General features: G+C 40.5%; 1 protein-coding gene across 1 annotated transcript in view; it reads right to left on the bottom strand.

Annotated features, from left to right (window-relative positions):
• The window catches only part of MYO3A (myosin IIIA), a 312359-nt gene that overhangs the window by 70782 nt on the left and 221019 nt on the right, over positions 1–20558 (bottom strand). Inside the window, exons 22-29 of the mRNA XM_082259576.1 lie at positions 20335–20464; positions 17430–17509; positions 16650–16724; positions 13625–13830; positions 12285–12396; positions 8564–8726; positions 1787–1864; positions 1579–1702 (exon numbers count right to left, since the gene is read on the bottom strand). Of these exons, the coding sequence (XP_082115702.1) occupies positions 1579–1702; positions 1787–1864; positions 8564–8726; positions 12285–12396; positions 13625–13830; positions 16650–16724; positions 17430–17509; positions 20335–20464 (968 nt within the window). The remainder of the gene's footprint in view (positions 1–1578; positions 1703–1786; positions 1865–8563; positions 8727–12284; positions 12397–13624; positions 13831–16649; positions 16725–17429; positions 17510–20334; positions 20465–20558) is intronic.

Genomic DNA, 20558 nt, shown 5'->3' with positions numbered 1-20558 from the left:
GTCCACCTTTTGGCGCTTCCTGTGACTAAGAGGAGAGGGGGGCAACACTGCTGCACTGGCACTGTTACTTAAATTTAAAGCGGTGTATTCCATCATATACAGTAGGTTGTGTCTGCTTGCACTACAGTAGGATGAGAAGATGCTACAGGGTGTTTGACTATCAGCATTATCTATGCTTATTTATAAGCCTGTAGTTTGTCAATTGAATAGATACTGCTCTCTCTAATATACACCTCCGCCCTGCAAGTCTGGGTGCTGGCTCTGCCTTGTGTAGAAAGTAAAGCAAAAAAAGTCCTGGATGGCCGCAATCCAGATGCAACACCTTTATTGTGTATAAAAAATCTCATACAGCAACGTGGAGATCAAGTACAGCAGCAATGACATCTGACGCGTTTCACACCAGACTATGGTGCTGCTGTACTTGATCTCCACTTTGCTGTATGAGTTTTTTATACATAATAAAGGTGTTGCATCTGGAGTGTAGCCACGCAGGACTTTTTTCCTGTAGTTTGTCAATTGACATTCAGCCACACCCAGTCCCACCCACTGCTTTCTGGATTGGCAGAACTGCCTAAGATGGTGAAACCCTCCCACTGTAAGCTGCAGCGTCCTGGAGGGGGAGCATGTAAGACACAAATAATGGAGAATTTGGCTGACTCAAGGAGTGTGAATTTTTTTATTTATTTTTTTTATCTGGATTCAAAACCTGTTTAGTCTTCCACACAGGAACCTTTAAATGTACTTTAAAGCGGAGTTCCAGCCATTTCACTCACCTGTCCAACGGTCCAGCGATGCGGCCGCCCGAAGCCTCGATCCTCTCCCTCGGCGCCGGCATCACTGCTGTGGGCACCCGGCTGTGACAGTTTGCGGCTTCACAGCCGGGTACGCACTGCGCATGCGCGAGTTGCGCTACGCGCCGTGATTGGCCGGCAATCTTCTGGGACCTTTGACATGTCCCAGAAGATTGCAGGGAGGGAGGGGGAGAGGAGAACTTCCGCTCAGGGCGCCGCGGCGCTCCGAGCGGAAGTGGGAGCGGGTACCTGTCAAAACTAGGTACCTGCTCCCCCCCAAAAAAATTACATGGCAAATGTGGCATGTCAGGGGGTTAGGACCACCTAAAGCGGAAGTTCCACTTTTGGGTGGAACTCCGCTTTAAGCTTTATGTCATTTAAAAAAAAAAAAAAAAAAAAAAGACTACTGCAAAAAACATAATTTTGTAAATACACTTACCACCAATGTTGCAATTGTTTTTTTAGGTATGGGGAGCAACTGCATTGAATGGTCAGGGGTTTTAAATGCCATTTACAACAAAAAAATTGTGGGATTATCTTCGGACATTTTAAAGTGCCACTAATCACCAATAATTGATGGATTAATTTTGGGATGGATTAACATGTTTCAAGCTAAATATGACCAAAAGAATGTGATTTCTCCCCAAAAAATTTTATGAAATGTATTTGTGTACAGTGTAACAGGACTGCATCATTTTCAGTCTAACTATTACGGCGCTTAAAATCGAAATATGGCCTGCTAATAAGGAGATAATACATTTCCTCCAAAAACACATAAGAATCATACTTTTTCCTTTCAAAGCTCCTTCTCTCTTTAAACCCACGGTAATGAGATTGGATTGTAACTGCAGCATCACTCTCCTTTTTATGCATATCATTAACTTTCTTCCTCAGTAGGTATCCTCTGGCACCTGGAAAAAATAATAGGTCAATGAAGAATGTAAAATGTTATCCTAGTATTCAAATCTTATGCTGGAAGGAAGATGTATACGTACATGCTTGAAACTTTGTGATTAAGTTTTGCATCTCTGTTTTGCTATGTAGCTCCTTGCGGACAGCATGCCCCCTGAAAACTTTAGAAATAAAAAAACATATATAAGCCAAACTACACCAAGATCTTTGTTACTAGAGAGATTAGGAACATCATTACCTTACAGCATCGATACATACTGCAGATCACCAAGGTGCAGGTGCCTACTGATTCTTTTGTTTTAAGGACCATTTGTAACAGAATCAATTTTAAAGCCATCTCAACTCTAATATGTAAAGTTTTATTAATTATGAAAATAGGCATCTTAAAGCAAAACTTCAACTTTTTTTTTTTTTTTTGGGGGGGGGGGGGTACCTAGTTTTGGCAGGCACCCACTTTCACTTCCACTGGAATTACCTAGAAAATTCCAATGGAAGTTCCCCCCCCCCCCCCACCTCTCTCTCTCTCTGTCTCTCTGCCCTCGACCTCCGTGTTCACATCACAGGTTCCAAGAGGCTGTGGGACCATTCACAAAGCCCAGCACCACTTGCGCATGTGCAATGGGAACCTGGCTGTGGAGTCATGCCCAACTTCCCACATAAAGCATGCCAGAGCCGGTGACATGAAGACCAGGGAAGAACCTGCCAGGGTGAGGATGGTGCTCGATCCCCGGACAGGTAGGTGTTCTTTAATTAAACGTTTACATTATTTGTAGTCAGTTGTATTGAGCTTTTATTTTTTTTTCTAGAGACTGAAGATCCTCTTTAAAAGTATATGGGCAAAATAAGGAAAATATATATGCAATACATCTCTGCAATAAATGCACATTTGGTCATTATAAAGGCTGTAATTACAGAAATATACCTATTGATCCTGCCAGAAATGCACTCAGCTCAGCTCTGAGATAAGCTTAGCTGAGAACGCTGCCTCTGCTGTACAGAAATCACAAGTTGCGTTGTCAGCCTTGCCTAGTTCCCTGCTGGAGTACAGAGGGGTTGGTTTACTAAAACTGAAGGGTACAGCTCTGCATAGAAACCAATCAGCTTCCAGGTATTTTTGTCCAAGCATAATTGAACAAGCTAATTGGATACCATGCACAGCTGCACCAGATTTTGCAATATCCTGTTTTGGTTAATCAACCCTAGAAAGCCTTCCTCTTTCCTCAACTCCATAACATAAGGGGAAGGTGTTTTGTAGTCCATCATTTTCTTATCGTGTGTATGGGCCTTAAGTCCCGGTTCACACATATGCGATGCAGGGAACCCTGTGAATCAACTGTGGGTTCCCGCATCGCATTCAACTCGCAGGAAGTTCGCACTGCCACATGTGAATCGCTGGGGTTGTCAATACAAACTTAACAACACCCCTAGATCAGTTCGCATATCGCAGTGTAAACTGTCAGTTCGGACATTAATCGGATCGCATAGGTGTGAACACTCATGTGGTCCGATTCTGGTGTGGACGCAAAAAAAGGATCCTATGCGAGTTGTGTCCGAATGCAATGCAAATTCAGCCATACAATCTGTATGGCTGAATTTGCATCGCACAGACATCGCATGTGATTTGCAGAGCAGTGCACTCCGAATCACATGCAATGTCTGTCATTGCAGATATGTGAACTGGCACTAAAGTTTAAGTGCCGGTTCACACTACTCCAACTTGTCAGGCGACTTGGTCGCCTGACAAGTCGTGCTCCATTCTGTGCAATGGGAACCATTCTAATAGTCTACTAATAGTCTAATCCAACTTAGAAAAAGGTTCCTGCACTACTTTTGGCCCGAATTCTGAGCGACTTGCATTGATTTCCATTATGTGAAGTCAGTGCATGCCGCGCCGAAATCGCGGTGCACGGCGACTTGTTCAAGTCGCCCCGAAATCGTGTCGCCATAGTGTGAACTGACTCAAAAAAAAGGACATTTATTTCTTTGGTGCAGTGTTGTGTGTTTTTGATTCTATTAGACATCAGTGGGAGGGACTGAAAAACTGTGATTCTTGCCTCTCCTTTTCATAGTAACTAGCTTTCCATTGGCTAACCCAAAAATTTACAAATATGCATTAAAAAAAAACTCCAAAATGCTTGGAAAAACCCGAGATGTGAAAACCCAGTCTAATTTGCATAATTTATCTGGTACACAACTGAGGTGCCAACTGAGTTTTCTACAGAAAAACACACATGAAAGAAATAGGCAACAATGTATTGTTAGAAGTCTATATATAACCCCTACAGGATTATTGTATTGTGCTGTACAACAAATTACCCGGGCTTTATAAAAGCTCAATAATAAAAGATATCTATTATATCATTGACAAAATGATTGATTCCTATGCCCTGGCAGTTAATAGAAACCCAGCACAGATCATGTTTTGCTGGAAGGACGATCACTAGCTATTACTCTTCTGAAATATCTCGGAATGTTATGTGTTTGGGGCTTTTAGATCATGATTGTTACTGAATGCGAGCATTGAAGGCTTTTTTTCAGTGCTGGATAGAATATTGAAGGGTCAGAGCCTCTTCCAAATTATTAATGCTGTCTTCGTACCTATTAGGGAGTTCTCCCCTCACTTTCTGTCATGACAGAACATAACGGGGGCAAAGACAAAAAAAAAGGTTAGAACTTCTGACAATGGGTTGATCTACTAAAACTGGAGAGTGCAAAATCTGGTGCAGCTGTGCATGGTAGCCAATCAGCTTCTAACTTCAGCATGTTCAATTAACCACTTAAACACCAGGCCTTTCTGACATTCGTTGCTTACAAGTTGAAATCACTATTTTAGCTAGAAAATTACTCGGAACCCCCAAACATTATGTATGTCTTTTTTTAGCAGAGACTCTGGAGAATACAATGGCGGTCATTGTAATATTTCAGTCACACTGAATTAAAAAAAAAAAGCTACACAGTGAGGTTAGCCATATTTTTTTGTATATTGTAAAGGTTTGATGTTACACCGAGTAAATAGATACCTAACATGTTACACTTTAAAAATGCACGCAGTCGTGGAATGGCGACAAACGTCAGTACTTAAAAATCACCTTTAAAATTTTTTATCGGTTACCAGTTTAGAGTTACAGAGGAGGTCTTCTGCTAGAATTATTTCTCTCGCTCTAACGATCACGGCGATACCTCACATGTGTGATTTGAACACTGTTTACATTTGCGGGCCCGACTTGCGTATGCATTTTTCTTGATACATTAACACACCGGGACGGGGGCGCTTTACATTTTTTTTATTTTTTGTTCTTATTTATTTTATTTTTTTACATTGACCCTTTTAAAAAAAAGAATACAAAATCTGATCACTTGTATTGCTCTCACAAGGAATGTTAACATCCCTTGTGACAGTAAGAGGTACTCCATATGGAGGGATCTGGGGTCTAAAAGACCCCAAACCCCTCCACTGCACTTCAAAGTATTAAAAAACGCCAAAATCTGCGTTTTTTTAATACTGTGGATTATTTAAAATTGGCCCCATTGGCTGTTGAGTAAACCAGAAGTGACGTTGTTCGGGTATCCGGCCAGCCGGTGGACATTCCGGCTGGTCGTTAGGGTCTCCTGGTGGGACGGGAGACCAGGGTAGAGTGGAGGAAAGCCGCGGGGGCGCTTCTTGTGATAATGGCCAGCAGTTGCTTAGCTGCATCGGTTGTTATCACAGGAAAGCTGACTGTCTGCTCTAAAAAAAAACAATACCGGGGTAATGCCTCTAGTTGCAGGTATCACCCCGGTACAACCACTTCCTCAAAATGATGTACAGGTACATGTTTTTCCAGGAAGTGGTTACGTTTTGGCAATAAAACCTGGAAGCTGATTGGTTTCTATGCAGAGCTGCACCAATTTTGCATCTCCTGTTTTAGTAAATGAACCCCAATGTTTTATTAAGGTCTGTCTCTTTCTTTACCAGTGACAACTGCCCCTTCTATTTCTTGTCTTGGTGTCACAGGGATTAAAGGTGAATTAAAATGTTCTCAGTGACTTCATGAACAGAAAAAAAAAAAACTGATAAATTTTATTCTTTCCTACTAAATGAGATGGTCCATAATTAAGCTTCAACATGTGCAAGGCTTGTTCCATTAACATTATTAGGGCACCCGAGGGGACAGTCTCATAATCTGAACATTCTCTCCTGGATCATGTGAAGATCTCAATTCTTTGGGGTTTCCCCAGTGCAGCCAACTTCATCTTGCTAAAGCCCCGTACACACGTACCGAATGTCGGCCGAACGATCGGCCGTCTTTTGTCCGGTGCTGTCCTGTCGGCTGAAAAGTGCTAAAGACTGCACACGAATTTTGTCGGCCAACAACAGCCGACTGCAGAAGTGATGTCATGTGATGGTTAACTTTCCGTGTGTTTTTTCTTTTCTGAGCATGCCCAGTCTTGCAAATCTGCTGTTTGTCGGCCGAATTCTGTACTGACTGGCGAACAATCGGCCGTTCTGGTGTTGGCCAACAAAAATTTTAATGCCTGCACACCCGATTCTGTTCGGCCGAAAAGTCGGAGTCGGTTGTCGGAAGCATCATACTAACAAGCCGACAATCGGTCGATCGTTCGGCGGCCGAATATTTACGGCCGACAATCGCTACGTGTGTACGGGGCTTAAGAGAACAGTCTCATATGGAAAGTGAAGAGGTTACTTTAATACAAAAATTTCCGTACAACAGAATTCAACTTCAAAAGTGACGTCATGTGTTGAATTGTTTTGTATGTATTCTTTAGTTTCCGAGCATGCCTAGTCTTGCGCTTGCGATTTTTTTTGGACGAAAACTGAACTAATTAAACAAAAATCGAACGTTGTGTTCACGTACAAATTTTTTTTTATAGCCTGCACATTCAACTTTTGTCGTCCGAAAATTCGTAATCGGCTGTCGAAAGCACCATACTAAAATCGTCAGATCGTTCATTCAGACGAAATTTTACTTCGGATTTTCTTATTGTGTGTATGGGCCTTAACCCCCATAGTTTTCCCTCTTCCAGCAAAGCAAGATCTGTGTTTCCATACAGCGCTCTATTGCTGCAGCTGCTAACATTTGGCAGTCTTCCATATTCATTGTCTCCACTCTTTGGCCCATGAGTGGCTACCGATGATGTAAATCCTCAGCGTGAGCAAACTCTGAAATGTACCTTGCACAGAGCATATAACACAGGTAGTGCAGACAAACAAAGTATTTGCTAGCAGACAGGTAGAGCAGTTTTTTTTTTCTTTTGGCAGAGCAGCTGTAGCTAAAAAAAAAACCTCTGGCTGCTAGAACATTGACGGCCCTCATTAAAGTGTTTGTAAACCCTTACATATACCCAATGAAGTGACTAGTCTCAGGTGATACACAGAGATGCAACATATCCTTCTACATACTGTATCTTGTACCGGTTTATCTGCAGCCCTCTCTTCTATAGAGCCCTTCAAAGTGTGTAGTTTACAATGGCAGACGGCTGGAATCTAATGTTACACACTGCATAGCACAGAGCAGAGACATGAGTGGAGGGAATGGACACCCTCCCCACAGTGTCATAGGGAAACATGCACAGCTGAGGTTGTCAATCACAGGCTGTGTTCTGGAGCTTCGCTCCCCATTATCTGTGATTGCTGGTCGGCACAGTCTTAGAAGTGACTCATGCAGATAGCAGAGGAAGGTAACAGTATACATAAATCATACATAGTGCCTTGGATTGAGGCAAGTACACACTATAGAAGGAAATGGTTTGTTCATTTTTCATTTCAGAGGTTTACAACCACTTTAATTAAATTCTTGGCTGAGTTTAGCTTCCAGGTCTATGAAAATCTCTTTTCTTTTCTTTTTTTTCTTTCTTTTTTTAGGGTAATTAAATTGAACTTGCACAACAGACAGCTGTCTTAAATCTAAGGTGACTTTGCGTTGTGTGTGCATTTCGAAATATCTTATGGTCCTTTCACATGGGCTTTGCGCCCAGGGGACTCCGTTTTGTGGGGATTGATCTGCCGATCCTTGCTGAGCAGGTAGATGACAGGTCCGTCACCGCTGTGTCTGCAGAGACAGACCTGTCAGATCCCTGCTCTCCTCTGAGAGATGAGATGAAATTTGACTGCCTGTCCGTTTTTATCCGATCTTATCCGATCCGATCCTCCAGATGGATGGAAAATAGGGTTTCCATCCATCCGGATTTCACAGACAGGATCAGATCGGAGAGTAGCAGGTGTCAGTGGACATGTCACCGCTGACATCCGCTGCCCAATAGAGGTGCATGGAGCATCCGATCTGGTCCACCTGAAAAACTGACAGGCGGACCGGGTCGGAAATCCCGCGTGAAAGGGGCCTTAAGCAGCCCATACAGTAGTCAGTTTTTTCCCTTCAATCAGTGGGCTAAATGAGAAAAACTGAGAGTGTGTCTTATGCAGCTCATAGATGAGTCATTTTTTGTTGGTCAACTAGCGGATTTCCTTGCTACCAAAATACAAAGATTCAGCGGGAAGGATTCCTCCATTCACATCAAGTGTGGATGGGGGAATTGAGTCATTTCGTTCAACCCGCCGGCTGAACGAAAAATAAAGCAATACTCATCTATGATCTGCCCAAGATATACAATAAGGCTAACTGAGGTTGATTTGACTTTTCTTTCCATCTTGGTATCTCCGACTCATCAGTTTACAGCACAGGCACCTCCACTGAAAGCCTGATTTCAACTCTCCTGAGGTATTTGGCAGCTCGTTAAAAAAGACAAGTTTCAGGTAATCACAGTGGCTGAACTGAAACATTTTACCATGATATTTAAAAGAAAAATAAGTAAATGTAAAATACTGGATTCATTATTTGTAACAATAGAAAAATCATGATTACCTGACTGTATTTTCACAGCACTTTCCTCTCTCTTCTGCTTCAGTTTTTGGTATCTCTTGGCTCCCAGCCACCCTTTGACACAGGCCTGAAGAACTACGATTCTGTTTACAATGCTCCTTATCATACGGTCTAACTGTTCAACATGGTAGTATTTAAGGAACACCTGAGGACAGTATAGAGGATTGTTATTAGTTTACATGATACTCAGGCCCTGGTCACACCTGAGCATTTTTCAGCTCGTAAAATGCTCATCTCTGAAGTCTCAAAACGCCCAACAAACCCATTCACTTCAATGGCCCCTGTTCACATATGAGCATTTTGTCGCCTGAAGCAAAATGCCTGAAGCGCAAAAAAGTACACGAGCATCTTTTTTGGTAGATTACAAACGTTTTTGTTAGATGTCAATGCCTGCCTCCAAACACCTGCAAAAAACTCCTGAATAACGCCAAAAAACCCCCCCTGAAAACAATACGCTCAGGTGCGAATGGAGCCTTAAAGTGGTTCTAAAGGCTGAAGGTTTCTTACCTTCATGCATTCTATGCATAAAAGTAAAAAACCTTCAGAGTTCAGCAACCCCCCCAAAGCCCCCCCTTATACTCACCTGAGCCCCTTCCCAATCCAGCAACATGCATGAGAGTAGAAGCTCCCCGGGATTTCTGCCTCCTCAATCACAGCCAAGGAGGGAACGGGGGGGGGGGGGGCAGGGCGGAGCCACACTCTGTATGTCTGAGACCCAGTTTTTCAGCTCGAAGCTCGACGCTCAAAAACGCTCAACAAGCAAAATCTCATTCATTTTAATGGCTCTGTTCACATTTGACCGTATTGTTGCCTGTAGCAAAAAAAGTACTACTAGAGCTACTTTTCTGGCAGATTTGAGTGTTTTTGTTCTTATAGACTTCAATGGAAAACGCCTGAGAAATTAGAGTTTTTTCAGACATTTTCAGCTCACACAGTAGCTCCCCTTTCGTTTTCTAGCATCACTCCACACCTTACACAGGTTTCTATTGGTCACAGCAAAAACACCTAATTGAGAAACGCCTGAAAATACGCCTATATTATTTGCAAATTTGCTTTAAAACAAATGCATAAAAGCGCCTAAAAAAAAAAAAAAAAAAAAAAACAGTTTAAAAAAGCTCAGCTCAAATGTGAATGTAGCCTCATAACCATACAGAGACGGCTTGGAAAAAGAGCATGCACAAGTGCCCCAGAGCAGGCAGCTTGATATGGGGGCATTCAGCAGGGGGCAGGGTCCAGGAGCATTGGTGAGGGACCCAAGAAAAGGAGGATCCAGGCTACTCTGTGCTAAACCACTGCACAGAGCAAGAAAGTATAACATGTTTATTATTTATGTATTTATATTTAACTTTAATTTGAACCTTTACAAACGTAGTGGGAGTAAACTCCCATGCATAATATTTACCTATAGGTAAGCCTACAAGTCTTACCTATATGTACCAGAAATATCTCCTTAACGTGCACCATATAGGAGATAATTACTGTACATGCAGCCAGTGACATCATCGTCACATACTCTTTGAAGGAATGGCCCCACATGCACGAGAGTGATGTCATCGCAGCTCTGGCCACTCCCACAGCCGAAACCTTCACCAGCAGGATGACCGGATGAAGATGGAAGCAGCTTCAGTGCTGAGAGTGTGGTGCTGAAAGGCTTTGTTCTAAGGTACGTTTCACATAATGTGCTAGTATGCAATGTATGCTAGCACAATGTGACTTTGCCTTGCAGGTTGCAAAAAAAAAAAATTCAATAACACAGCATCTTACTACCGCATTAAATGGACAGAAACAATTGAGTACTGTCTGTGATATTTTTTTTATTTGCACTAACATAAAATTTTTCAGGACAAGCTTTCGGGGTATGTCCCCTTTTTCAAGGTCCTAGCAGTACTCAATGGTTTCTGTCGCAAGTGCATTATTACAGCTACAATCACCTCAAGCTAAATGGACAAAGAAACAACACTTATTGACAGAACGTTAGTCAGGTCTTTCCTTGGGACCAAAACGATGGATGCAGAGCAGAGCTACATGTCAGAGGTCCATAAGCCACCATTCTTAACCACTTTACCCCCGCTCACTGTGCCTCTACTGCGGCACAGTGGCTCGTTCCCGTCCAGCGACGTAGACCTACTTCGCTGGACTCCTACCCTTGTGGGCGGCGCTCGCGCACCGCCGGTGGCTCGCTCCCGCGGTATTCAGTCACAGCGGGAGTCGGGCCAGGATCGCCGCTGCTCTTCCCTGATCGCCGGGGATCGAGTTTGGAGATCCACCTGCTTGTGTAAACAAAGCGGGCGGATCTCCTAAGTGACAGACAGTGACAGATTGCAGGGTTCAACATAGCTGAACCTGCGATCTGTCCCTGTGTCACTCAGTCACCTCCCCCCACACACGTTAGTAAGCACCAGGCATACATTAACCCCTCCCTCTCCAATAAAATTAACCCCTTCCCTGCCAGTGTCATTTTTACAGTAACAGTGCATATTTATAGCACTGATTACTGTAGTAATGTCACTGGTCCCCCCAAAAGTGTCAAAAATGTCAGTCAAGGGTCCGATCTGTCCGCCGCAATGTCGCAGTCCCGCAAAAAAAAAATCGCAGATTGCCGCCATTACTCGTTAAAAAAAAAAACACCACAAATTACAGAAATCTTTCCCTTAGTTAGTAAACGCAATAACTTTTGCGCAAACCAATAAAAATACGCTTATTGTGATTTTTTTTTTACCAAACATAGGTAGCAGAAAACAAATTGGCCAAAAATGTAAAAAAAAAAATTTGATTTTTACTTTTTTTTTGGGGGGGGGGAATTTCATATAAAAAAATTTGAAAAATATTGTTATTTTTTCAAAATTTACGCTCTTTTTTTGTTTATAGCGCAAAAAGTAAAAATTGCACAGGTGATCAAATACCACCAAAAGAAAGCTCTGTTTGTGGGAAAAATGGGACGTAAATTTTGTTTGGGTACGGCGTCGCACGACCACGCAATTGTCAGTTAAAGTCACACAGTGCCGAATCGCAAAAAGTGGCCCAGACGTAAGACAGCAAAATCCTCCGGTGGTAAAGTGGTTAATCCGAGTCTGGTGGCTTCATATGTAAGTGCTTTTATCCACGTTTGCACTTTATGGATCTATATTTGGATGTCACATTCAGCTTGTATTAGCTACCTTTTATCAATAAATACTACACTATGAGGAGATCTCTTTTCTCTTATGCCTGGTGATTTTCCAAACCTGTTTGATTGGAATAGCTGATGAGAGGTTATCCTCTTGAGGAATAAGAAGATCACTTTTAGCCTAGTCAACCTGGCTTTATCCAAGACCTGATATTCTTATCTAATACGCAATAACTGTCCTAACAAGACAGCACATTGATCTGGTGAGTTTGCATTTCTTACCTTGGTGGAGGAACACACGGTGGTGTCTTTTTAATTATATTGACACTGAATATCATCACATCTATGGATATATCATTTGATGAACTTAACATTTTTTAAAGGACTGGATCATATACACAATCTGTCACATTATGTCACTATTTTAGCACTGCAACCTTATTTATTTATATTATGTTGGCGTTTGTATGTTCACACTGTTTGCAAGCTGCTTTTGCTTTTTGATAATTAGGCGCGGACATTCCCTTTATTCTATATATAAATTATTGCTGAATTGCTTTACATATTGACAGCCTCTAATAATTCACCATCAATTACCTTAGTCTTTCCCAACACCCAGTGGTCTAGATTTGCCTTTTCTAGTATTGCTGAACAACATTCTGGACTGACTGGAGGATCTTCATGAGACTTAAAGCAGATCAGATAATATCTGCAAGGACAAAGAAACATAAAAATTAAGCATTTGTAAGACAATAATAAAATAAAATCATTTGAATTTAAAAAGTGTAACCCCAAAACATTAGGAGGACATCCCCTCAAAGTCTAAATAAACATTTTTTATTGTTTTAGACAGGTTGAGAAATGGTTAGAATGTCTGTCTGACTTTAACTGTTGTCTTTTTCCTAATTTCTCCATTTCAAATCTCCCTAAAATAAGTGAAAATCACACCCATGACTCTAATTATTGAGCAGGTGGCCTTGTTCAACCTCCTTTTCACCATGGGTAAGTATCCCTACAGAGTCCTAACGTAATATTCCCCAAGCACACGTTCCTGAAAATGGCTGTAGTAATGCTGGGTGCTGTAATGAACACCGGCCGGAAACCATACAATCAAAGTGTAGAAATGTCATCAGCACACCAAGGGTTCCTCATGAGGATCCAAAGCTTTATTCATATGGTCACAGCAGGTACACATACGGCAATGTTTCTACACCAAGCAGGGCCCCTTCATCAGGCAAGTGACCTATTGACTAGAATGGCCTTACTCCAGCAGTATGCATGCAACCAGTTCAAGTCTATGGAAAGTTGCTGTGCCGGTGTGGGAAGCATTGGACAATATTTCAGTACCAAGGCTGCAAACACCTGTGAAGGTTGCCATCATCAGAAAGATGTAAATCGGCACTTGGGTTGAAGGGGTGTTATCTTAGTTTAGGTTAGGTGGCTGGGGAGTTTATACTATAAAGTACACCTGCTCTTTAATGGCTTCTCTTTCTGCCCTTCTTAGTAGATATATCATAGAATCTCCCTGTTAATGCCAGCTTGAAGGTAGCATTATTTGTAGGAGCAAAAAACATGTACAATGGTCTTTGTAAATTGACTTTTACATACAACATACTGCATCCATAATCCATAATATAGTATGCATGCTGAGAATTCAGCAGAAACATGCAATAAATACAATTAGGGAAAACAATAAAAGTTAAAGTTAATAGATATCATTTGGTAATTAAAATCCCCCATTTATTATGCTTTTGTGACATGAGAGGTATGTACATATCTGTCTAGATCTCAGCCACATGAGTTCTTTTCTTACTGAATGTCCATATCCGGATTCCTGGAAGATGTACAATATTCTAAGCTTTCAAAGATCAGTGAAGATCTCAGTGTGTTTCAGTGGAGACAGAAGTCTATGTGCTAGTGTTAACAGTATTGCTTACCTCTTGATAAAGTTAGCAAACAGAATGCGATGGGAAAAGCCCAGCCGGCGGATTCTCGCAGTTTCCAAAATCCCTGTATACCGAAGCTGCACCAACACTTTCTCGCGATCAAACTTGCTTGGTAGACGGTCATTATTTGGTTTGATGCACCGCACAAAGTGAGGCTGGCCAGCCACCATTTTGGATAGTAAATCCATCAAGGAATACTAAAACAGGAAGCTGTAATTAGTCACATCTATAAGTAGAAGTTGTTTCTTTAAAAAAAATGAGTATTCAGTAGTCATTGTAATACAACGTACATCATTTAAATACATTTTAGAAATAATCTTGCTCTATTAGAATAGTTGTGCTAATTCTCGACAAAAAGTCAATGTTTTAGGTATCCACCATATAACTTACCTTTAAAAAAGTTTTTTTCTTACTCTTTTTTTCAAAACATAATTATCCCTCTTAGTACTAGGTTTGCCGTAGTGTCCTTAACACAAGGGTTTAAATGCTATTTGGTACAAAGTAGGTGGGCCTTGTCTCAGATATAGTGCCCCCCTCCTCCACATTGCATGTCTTAAGCTGGCCATACATTATACAATTTTTTTATTCAATTTTCATTCGATTTACCTTCAACTATGTAGTGCAAGGGCCTGTCTGACTGCATACACATTGAAAGTGTTTGGGTTTGACCTCATAGTATATGTTTTTGGTAAATCTGAAGGAAAATTGTACAAGAAAATCGTATAATATATTGCCAGCCTTACTCAAATTGAGTATTTATTCATGTGGCTTACAATGGTCTTAGTGGTGAGTCACTTAATGTCCCTATGGTAATTAGGTGTAGACAGAGGCCTCCAGAAATAGCTATTAGTGGGTAGCAGACACATTGCAGTAGTGTTTGGGTCTTTAGAGACTCTAGCCCAAGTCAGTTCATGGTTCACATTTTGTTGAATTCTTTATTTTTATAGATTGGTTTTTGTATTTTTTTTTTGTTATAGAAAAAAATGCTTTTTTGGCCATCAGCTTTTGTAACGCAGTGTGTAGTGTTTTATTTTGTTCAAGAATACTTTAAGGGGATAGGGTTTGTGACGTCAATTCATGACAAAACGCGTAAGGAAGGACCCTGCGCATGATGCAAGCACTCCATACGCTGCAGCCATTTTTGAAATTTATGTCAAGTGCTTATTGTCCTAAACATGATTGTGCATTTTATAGAATAAATATATTAATGTCAGGGCTGGGCTCGCAGCAACTCTCTTCTCTGTGCTCAGGCTGCTCAGCTGTCGGTTAATTGTCAGCACTCATTGCTTCCTCACCTGGTTATTGTTATCTGCTCGTCAGTCCCGCCTACAGCCAGACCCTTCTGGCTATTCAAGCTGCCTTGTTAATTTCTTTCCTGCCTTCGCCTTGTCAACATATCTGGAGTTTCTCTGCTGTGTTCCTGTGAAAGACTTTGCCCGGCTGACATCCCTTTTGGTTCCTGATCTTGTTCCTCTGCCTCCAACTGTACTGATTTCTAGTTTCCTGATCACTGACTTGTCTGCATCATTTTTTCATTTTGGTTTTTGGGGTGTCTTTGAATTCAGCCCTCTGTAGGTTGATAATTTTCATTTCCATCAAATGATGTGGCATCCTTTCCTTCCTAACACATTACCTAGTCCAAATAAGTATAAATATTCAGCATTGGAGTTTTCCCCGTTGAGATCTGATGTGTTTTCAAAATGTTCCTTTAATTTTTTAAACAGTGTATATTCCTACTCTTTATCAAGTGCTGCATGTTATCGAGATATATTGGGGTTGGAGTTATGTACGTTTATTTGCTAAAAAAAACTTTTTGTGGACTGGGAAATGCCAGTCCCACAAAATACAATACTGGATTTATTGGCTCAGCATAGGAGACTACATGTTAGTTATTAAAAGTAATACATTTATTTGTACATTATAAAAGCATGTAAAAACAAAATATACAAATACAGAAATACAAAACATCAAGGACAAACAATTGCCCCCTAGTGACCTTAAATATAATTAGGGCCTTATATTGGAAAGCTGGCTCAATAAACTGAAAGTGTATCCATGCAATGCCGTGTAGCTAGGTAGCATGGTCAAAATACTGCCAGAATATATATATATATATATATATATATATATATATATATATATATATACCACAAAAGAGAGCGGAACTCACAGGTGAATGCACAATAAAGGTTTCATTTTGACATTTTGATGAGGCACAAGCTCATCTTCCTCAGGATGACAAGCTTGTGCCTCATCAAAATGTCAAAATAAAACCATTATCGTGCATTCACCTTTCAAGACCTGTACCGCTCTCTCTTTTGGTTTATATGCACTACAGGCTTTGCTGTTCACCCAGGCCAATTTTTTTATTCCTGACTTCAGTGTGGTGGCAACCATTGGATAATTATATATATATATATATATATATATAAGTACATGTAATGAGTCGCCACTTCTTGCATGGTGCACACTAATCAAGAAGCCTTGGTTTTGTCACATGTAACATGTTATAATATCCTTGGGTCACCTTAACCTCCTTGGAGCCAGAGGGAGCACACAAATTCAGGACTCCAGGAGGAACTAAACAGAAACCATATGCAGGGCAATATTTTTTTTTTTTATAAGGCACTCGTGGCTAGGCAAGTATGGCAAACACAAATACATTAAAAGTAATCAGCAACAAACACAGCATTTTTAGTTTGTGTTAATAATTTCCTATTAGTTGTGCCTTTTTCCATCTTTGGAGATCTGTGTGTAAATCCAGTAGCAAATCTAACAGGTGGTATATAAAAGTCACAAGACTTTCTGTAGCTCAAATAACGTCCCCATCTATCCTCTATATTGGCTTTTGCTCCATTACCAAATCTAGATTTGCAATGTTTTACATGATTTTATTGTTGATGACAAAGGGGTCAGAGCCTGTGTGAAAGGGCATCATTATTCTCATATCGTAAAATGAACCCTGCCTCTAGGAAGAAATTAACTTACATAACTAAGAAATATCAGAATACCATACCCTAAAATATGAAGCCACGGTCTGTGTTTTCATGTTTGTAGTCTCTCTAGGATGATGGGAATCTCCAAAATCACCCTATTGAACAATACACAAAAGCACATTACAATCCGCATTTACTTATATTTGAAACATTACCATGACAGTCTATAATAACTTAAGCTACTTATAAGATAAGTATAAGCTACCTAAGATAACAGCTGACCAATTTGTCCATTTTGCAGAATATGATCTCTTGTCTATAGGATGAAAGGAACAGACTATTAAGCCGTTTTTTAAAAATTGTTCCAATTGCTACTGAGATAGGCTGATACCTATCTTTGCTTCGGAATCCACTCCCTGTTCCTTCACCAAAGAATTTAACTGCAGGCTAGGTTGAGGAGAGCTTTCACCTTTTTGCCACTTTCTGAAGTCATTGTAGCCTGTAGGTGCTCCTAATGCCTCCATGTCTGACTGCTCTCTAAGGTCTATGGCTGGCTTTACATTGCAGTGTAATCTTCTTTTGTGAACATGTCTAATATTTGCATTTTTTATCTCCAAGCCCATGATAGCAATATAAACATATATTTAATTCCGTGTGATCTGTTAATCTACATAGCAAAGCCAAGCTGACAGACGCACATGAATGTATGTGATTACCTCACTGAAGTAACAAGTATTGTACAACATTAAGATATCCAGCTTGATAAAACAAAAAGATACATGTGAAGATGTAGTTACATGACACCATTAATGTATTCATTTTATAGCCAATAACTTATTATGCTTGTATTTTTCCTCTACCTTACTGTGACTGGATGTTTTCCTCTTGGACCATGACTGCGAATTCATTCTTGACTTTGTTTTTGTATGTGCAAGATTACCTGTGAGATCAAAATAAAACACCTGTTATTTATTCATATAAGCCATATGCATCCCTTCCATTTTTAGAGACTTGCATGGTGATTTCCTAACTTCACTTTCCCCCTTTGAATCCTATTCCCACCTGAGCATTTGTAGCTCGAAGCTTGACATCCAAAATCTGATCGTTTTCAGCTGTACCTGTTCACACTTGAGCGTAATGTTGCTTGAAGCTTGTAACTCAAAAAGTACTGTACATGAGACTCTTGAGCTACAAACTTCAAGCATCTTTGGCCCCAGTATACTTCGATGGGAGTGCCTGAAAAGCAAGGGGTTCCATGTGAAAAAATGCTCAAAAACACACATATCACACATTTTTTTTCCCCTAGTAACTCGTTTTCAAATGGAAAAAATGTTTAAAAAAAAATGTCCCACTGACATCAACGGAGCATTGTTCTTCCCACTGACACAAACAATAGGGCACTATTCATGCTGCTGACACCAATGATGGGGCACTATTCATGCCCCTGACACCAATGATGAGCCACTATTCCTGCCACTGACACTAATGATAAGGCACTATTCCTGCCAATGACACCAATGATGGGGCACTATTACTGCCAATGACACCAATGGTAGTGCACAATTCCTGTCAATGACACCAGTGATGGGGCACTACATCTCCCACTTACCTCAATTATGGGGCACTATTCCTGCTACTGACACCAATGATGAGGCACTATTCCTGCCATTGACATCAGTGATGGGGCACTACTTCTCCCACTGACGCCAATGATGGGGCACTATTCCTGCCACTAACACCAATGATTGGGTACCATTCCTCTCACTGACACTATTGATGTAGTACTATTCCTCCCACTGGCACCAACAATGTGGCCATATTCCTCCTCCTAATACCAAAGATGGAACATTGTTTCCTCCCACTGATTTTAGGACATTTTCTATTTCTGCTGGCCACACTCTGGCCCCCCAAAGTCTGAAGGACAGTAGACTGGCCCTTTGCTTAAACAGTTTGGAGACCCCTGCCTTAGGTGCTTTCAAACAGCCACAAAAATGCCTGTAAAAACGCTCAACAAATCCTGAAAAATGACTAAAGATGCCCAGTTTGACAGGAAGCAGCAATAAAAGCAACAAAAGGAGGAGATCATGAGAGGAAACTTTTTGCTGGATACTGATGATTTATTTAGGAGAATCTGTAAATATTTGCCTGCAAAACAATTTGTAAATAACCACATGATTCAGGAATCCAAACCATCATGATTAATAAATTGTACAATTTATCATAGATTGTTCACATCAAACTGAATAATTTTGGGACAATAGAAAAATCAGCAGTGTGTCCTTATATCTTATTTGTAAATCAGTTTTTACCAATTCTGGGTCTTGACAAAGGATGGTAAAGTTGTGTAATATTTTACATAAATACGTCCTCATCACCCCCACCCTCCCAGAATTAAAACAAAAAAATAAACTCTACGATTAACCCCATTCAGAGTGAAATGTGTCAGAGGGGTGTCGCTATGGGAAGGGACTGCCAAACTACAGACCTCAAGTAAAGTTGTTTTCTAAGGAGTGACGTGTTCAGTGTGTGGCCATTTGCACATAGCAGTGTTAATTTCGTCGACTAAAACTGACTAAAACGTTTTCGTCGACTAAATTAACACAATTTTAGTCGACTAAAATACGACTAAAACTAAAACAATTCAGATGACTAAAATACGACTAAAACTAAAATGGCATTTTAGTCTTAAGACTAAAATACGACTAAAACTAAAATGGCATTTTAGTCAAAAGACTATAACTAAAACTAAATCGAAATTTGCTGCCAAAATTAACACTGGTGCATGCTCAAAGCTTAATACCATAATTAATAACATATTAGATTTTTCACTCCAGGACCAGCAGTAGTATATAATGAGTTTGGAAATTGTAGAGAAATGCTTAAATAATGCATTACAAATTACAATTGAACTACACCCATTCGATTATAGATGACTAAAATGAGTTATAGTCGACTAAAATGTAGGACATTTTAGTCGACTAAAATGTACTGGAGTTTTAGTCGACTAAAATGTACTGGAGTTTTAGTCGACTAAAATGTACTGGAGTTTTAGTCGACTAAATATGACTAAAACTAAAACACTTGCAGAAGACTAAAATGGGACTAAAACTAAAATGCCATTTTAGTCCTAAGACTAAGACTAAAACTAAATTGAAATTTGCTGCCAAAATTAACACTGGCACATAGACATTTCAGAAAAAATAGATAGCTTTAAGCCCCTGTTCACAACGGCGAGATTTGACAGGTCAAATCACATGTTAAATCGCAGCCTATTGCCAACAATGGCACCATCCCAATCTCTGTGACGCCAACTTTGGGGCGCCGCACCGATTTCCAAAAGTAGCTTCTGCACTACTTTTTGTGACTTCGGGGGCAACTTCAATAGACATCTGTGCATGAACCTGCACAGATGTTTTTCGAGTCGGCGCCAAAGTTGGACTTAAATGCGGCTTCGAAATCCTGCGAGTTCAATGTGAATGCGGGCTAAAACTACAGATATTACAAGCATGGGCATTTCTACATTGACTGAAGTCATTATCCTTTTGCCTATCATAAGCTAAAGACTTCAGCAGGCAGAATTCAGCTAAATAATCTAATACAATATAATGATCCCCTAAGTTATTCTGTGCTGCTTGGAACAAGGATATTATTACAAATACTTCATTCCATGGACTATGAACAGGTGGTCAAACCAGCAGGCAAGAAATAAAAAGATTAAAAAATGGACTTCAAGCACAGTGAAATGCAGTAACGCAGGATCCATACCTGTTTTTGTTAGTGGATTAGTTACCAATATACGGATAAGGTTGTTCTCGGAGGACCTTAGAAGAAGCACAATATCCGCAGGTAAAGTGTCTCGGTTTTTTTCCAAAAAGCCAGTGGCATTGTAGAGGACCTTCAGATAAAATGCACGGTTTTAAAGTAAGAACAGAACAACTGATTAAAGCGACTGAAGATATTTCAATTCCTTAAGCAATTTTCTGCAGCAA

This window comes from Pelophylax lessonae, assembly GCF_965119305.1.
Source record: "Pelophylax lessonae genome assembly, chromosome: 5".
Lineage (NCBI taxonomy): Eukaryota > Metazoa > Chordata > Amphibia > Anura > Ranidae > Pelophylax > Pelophylax lessonae.
This window is presented reverse-complemented; position numbering and strand designations above follow the sequence as displayed.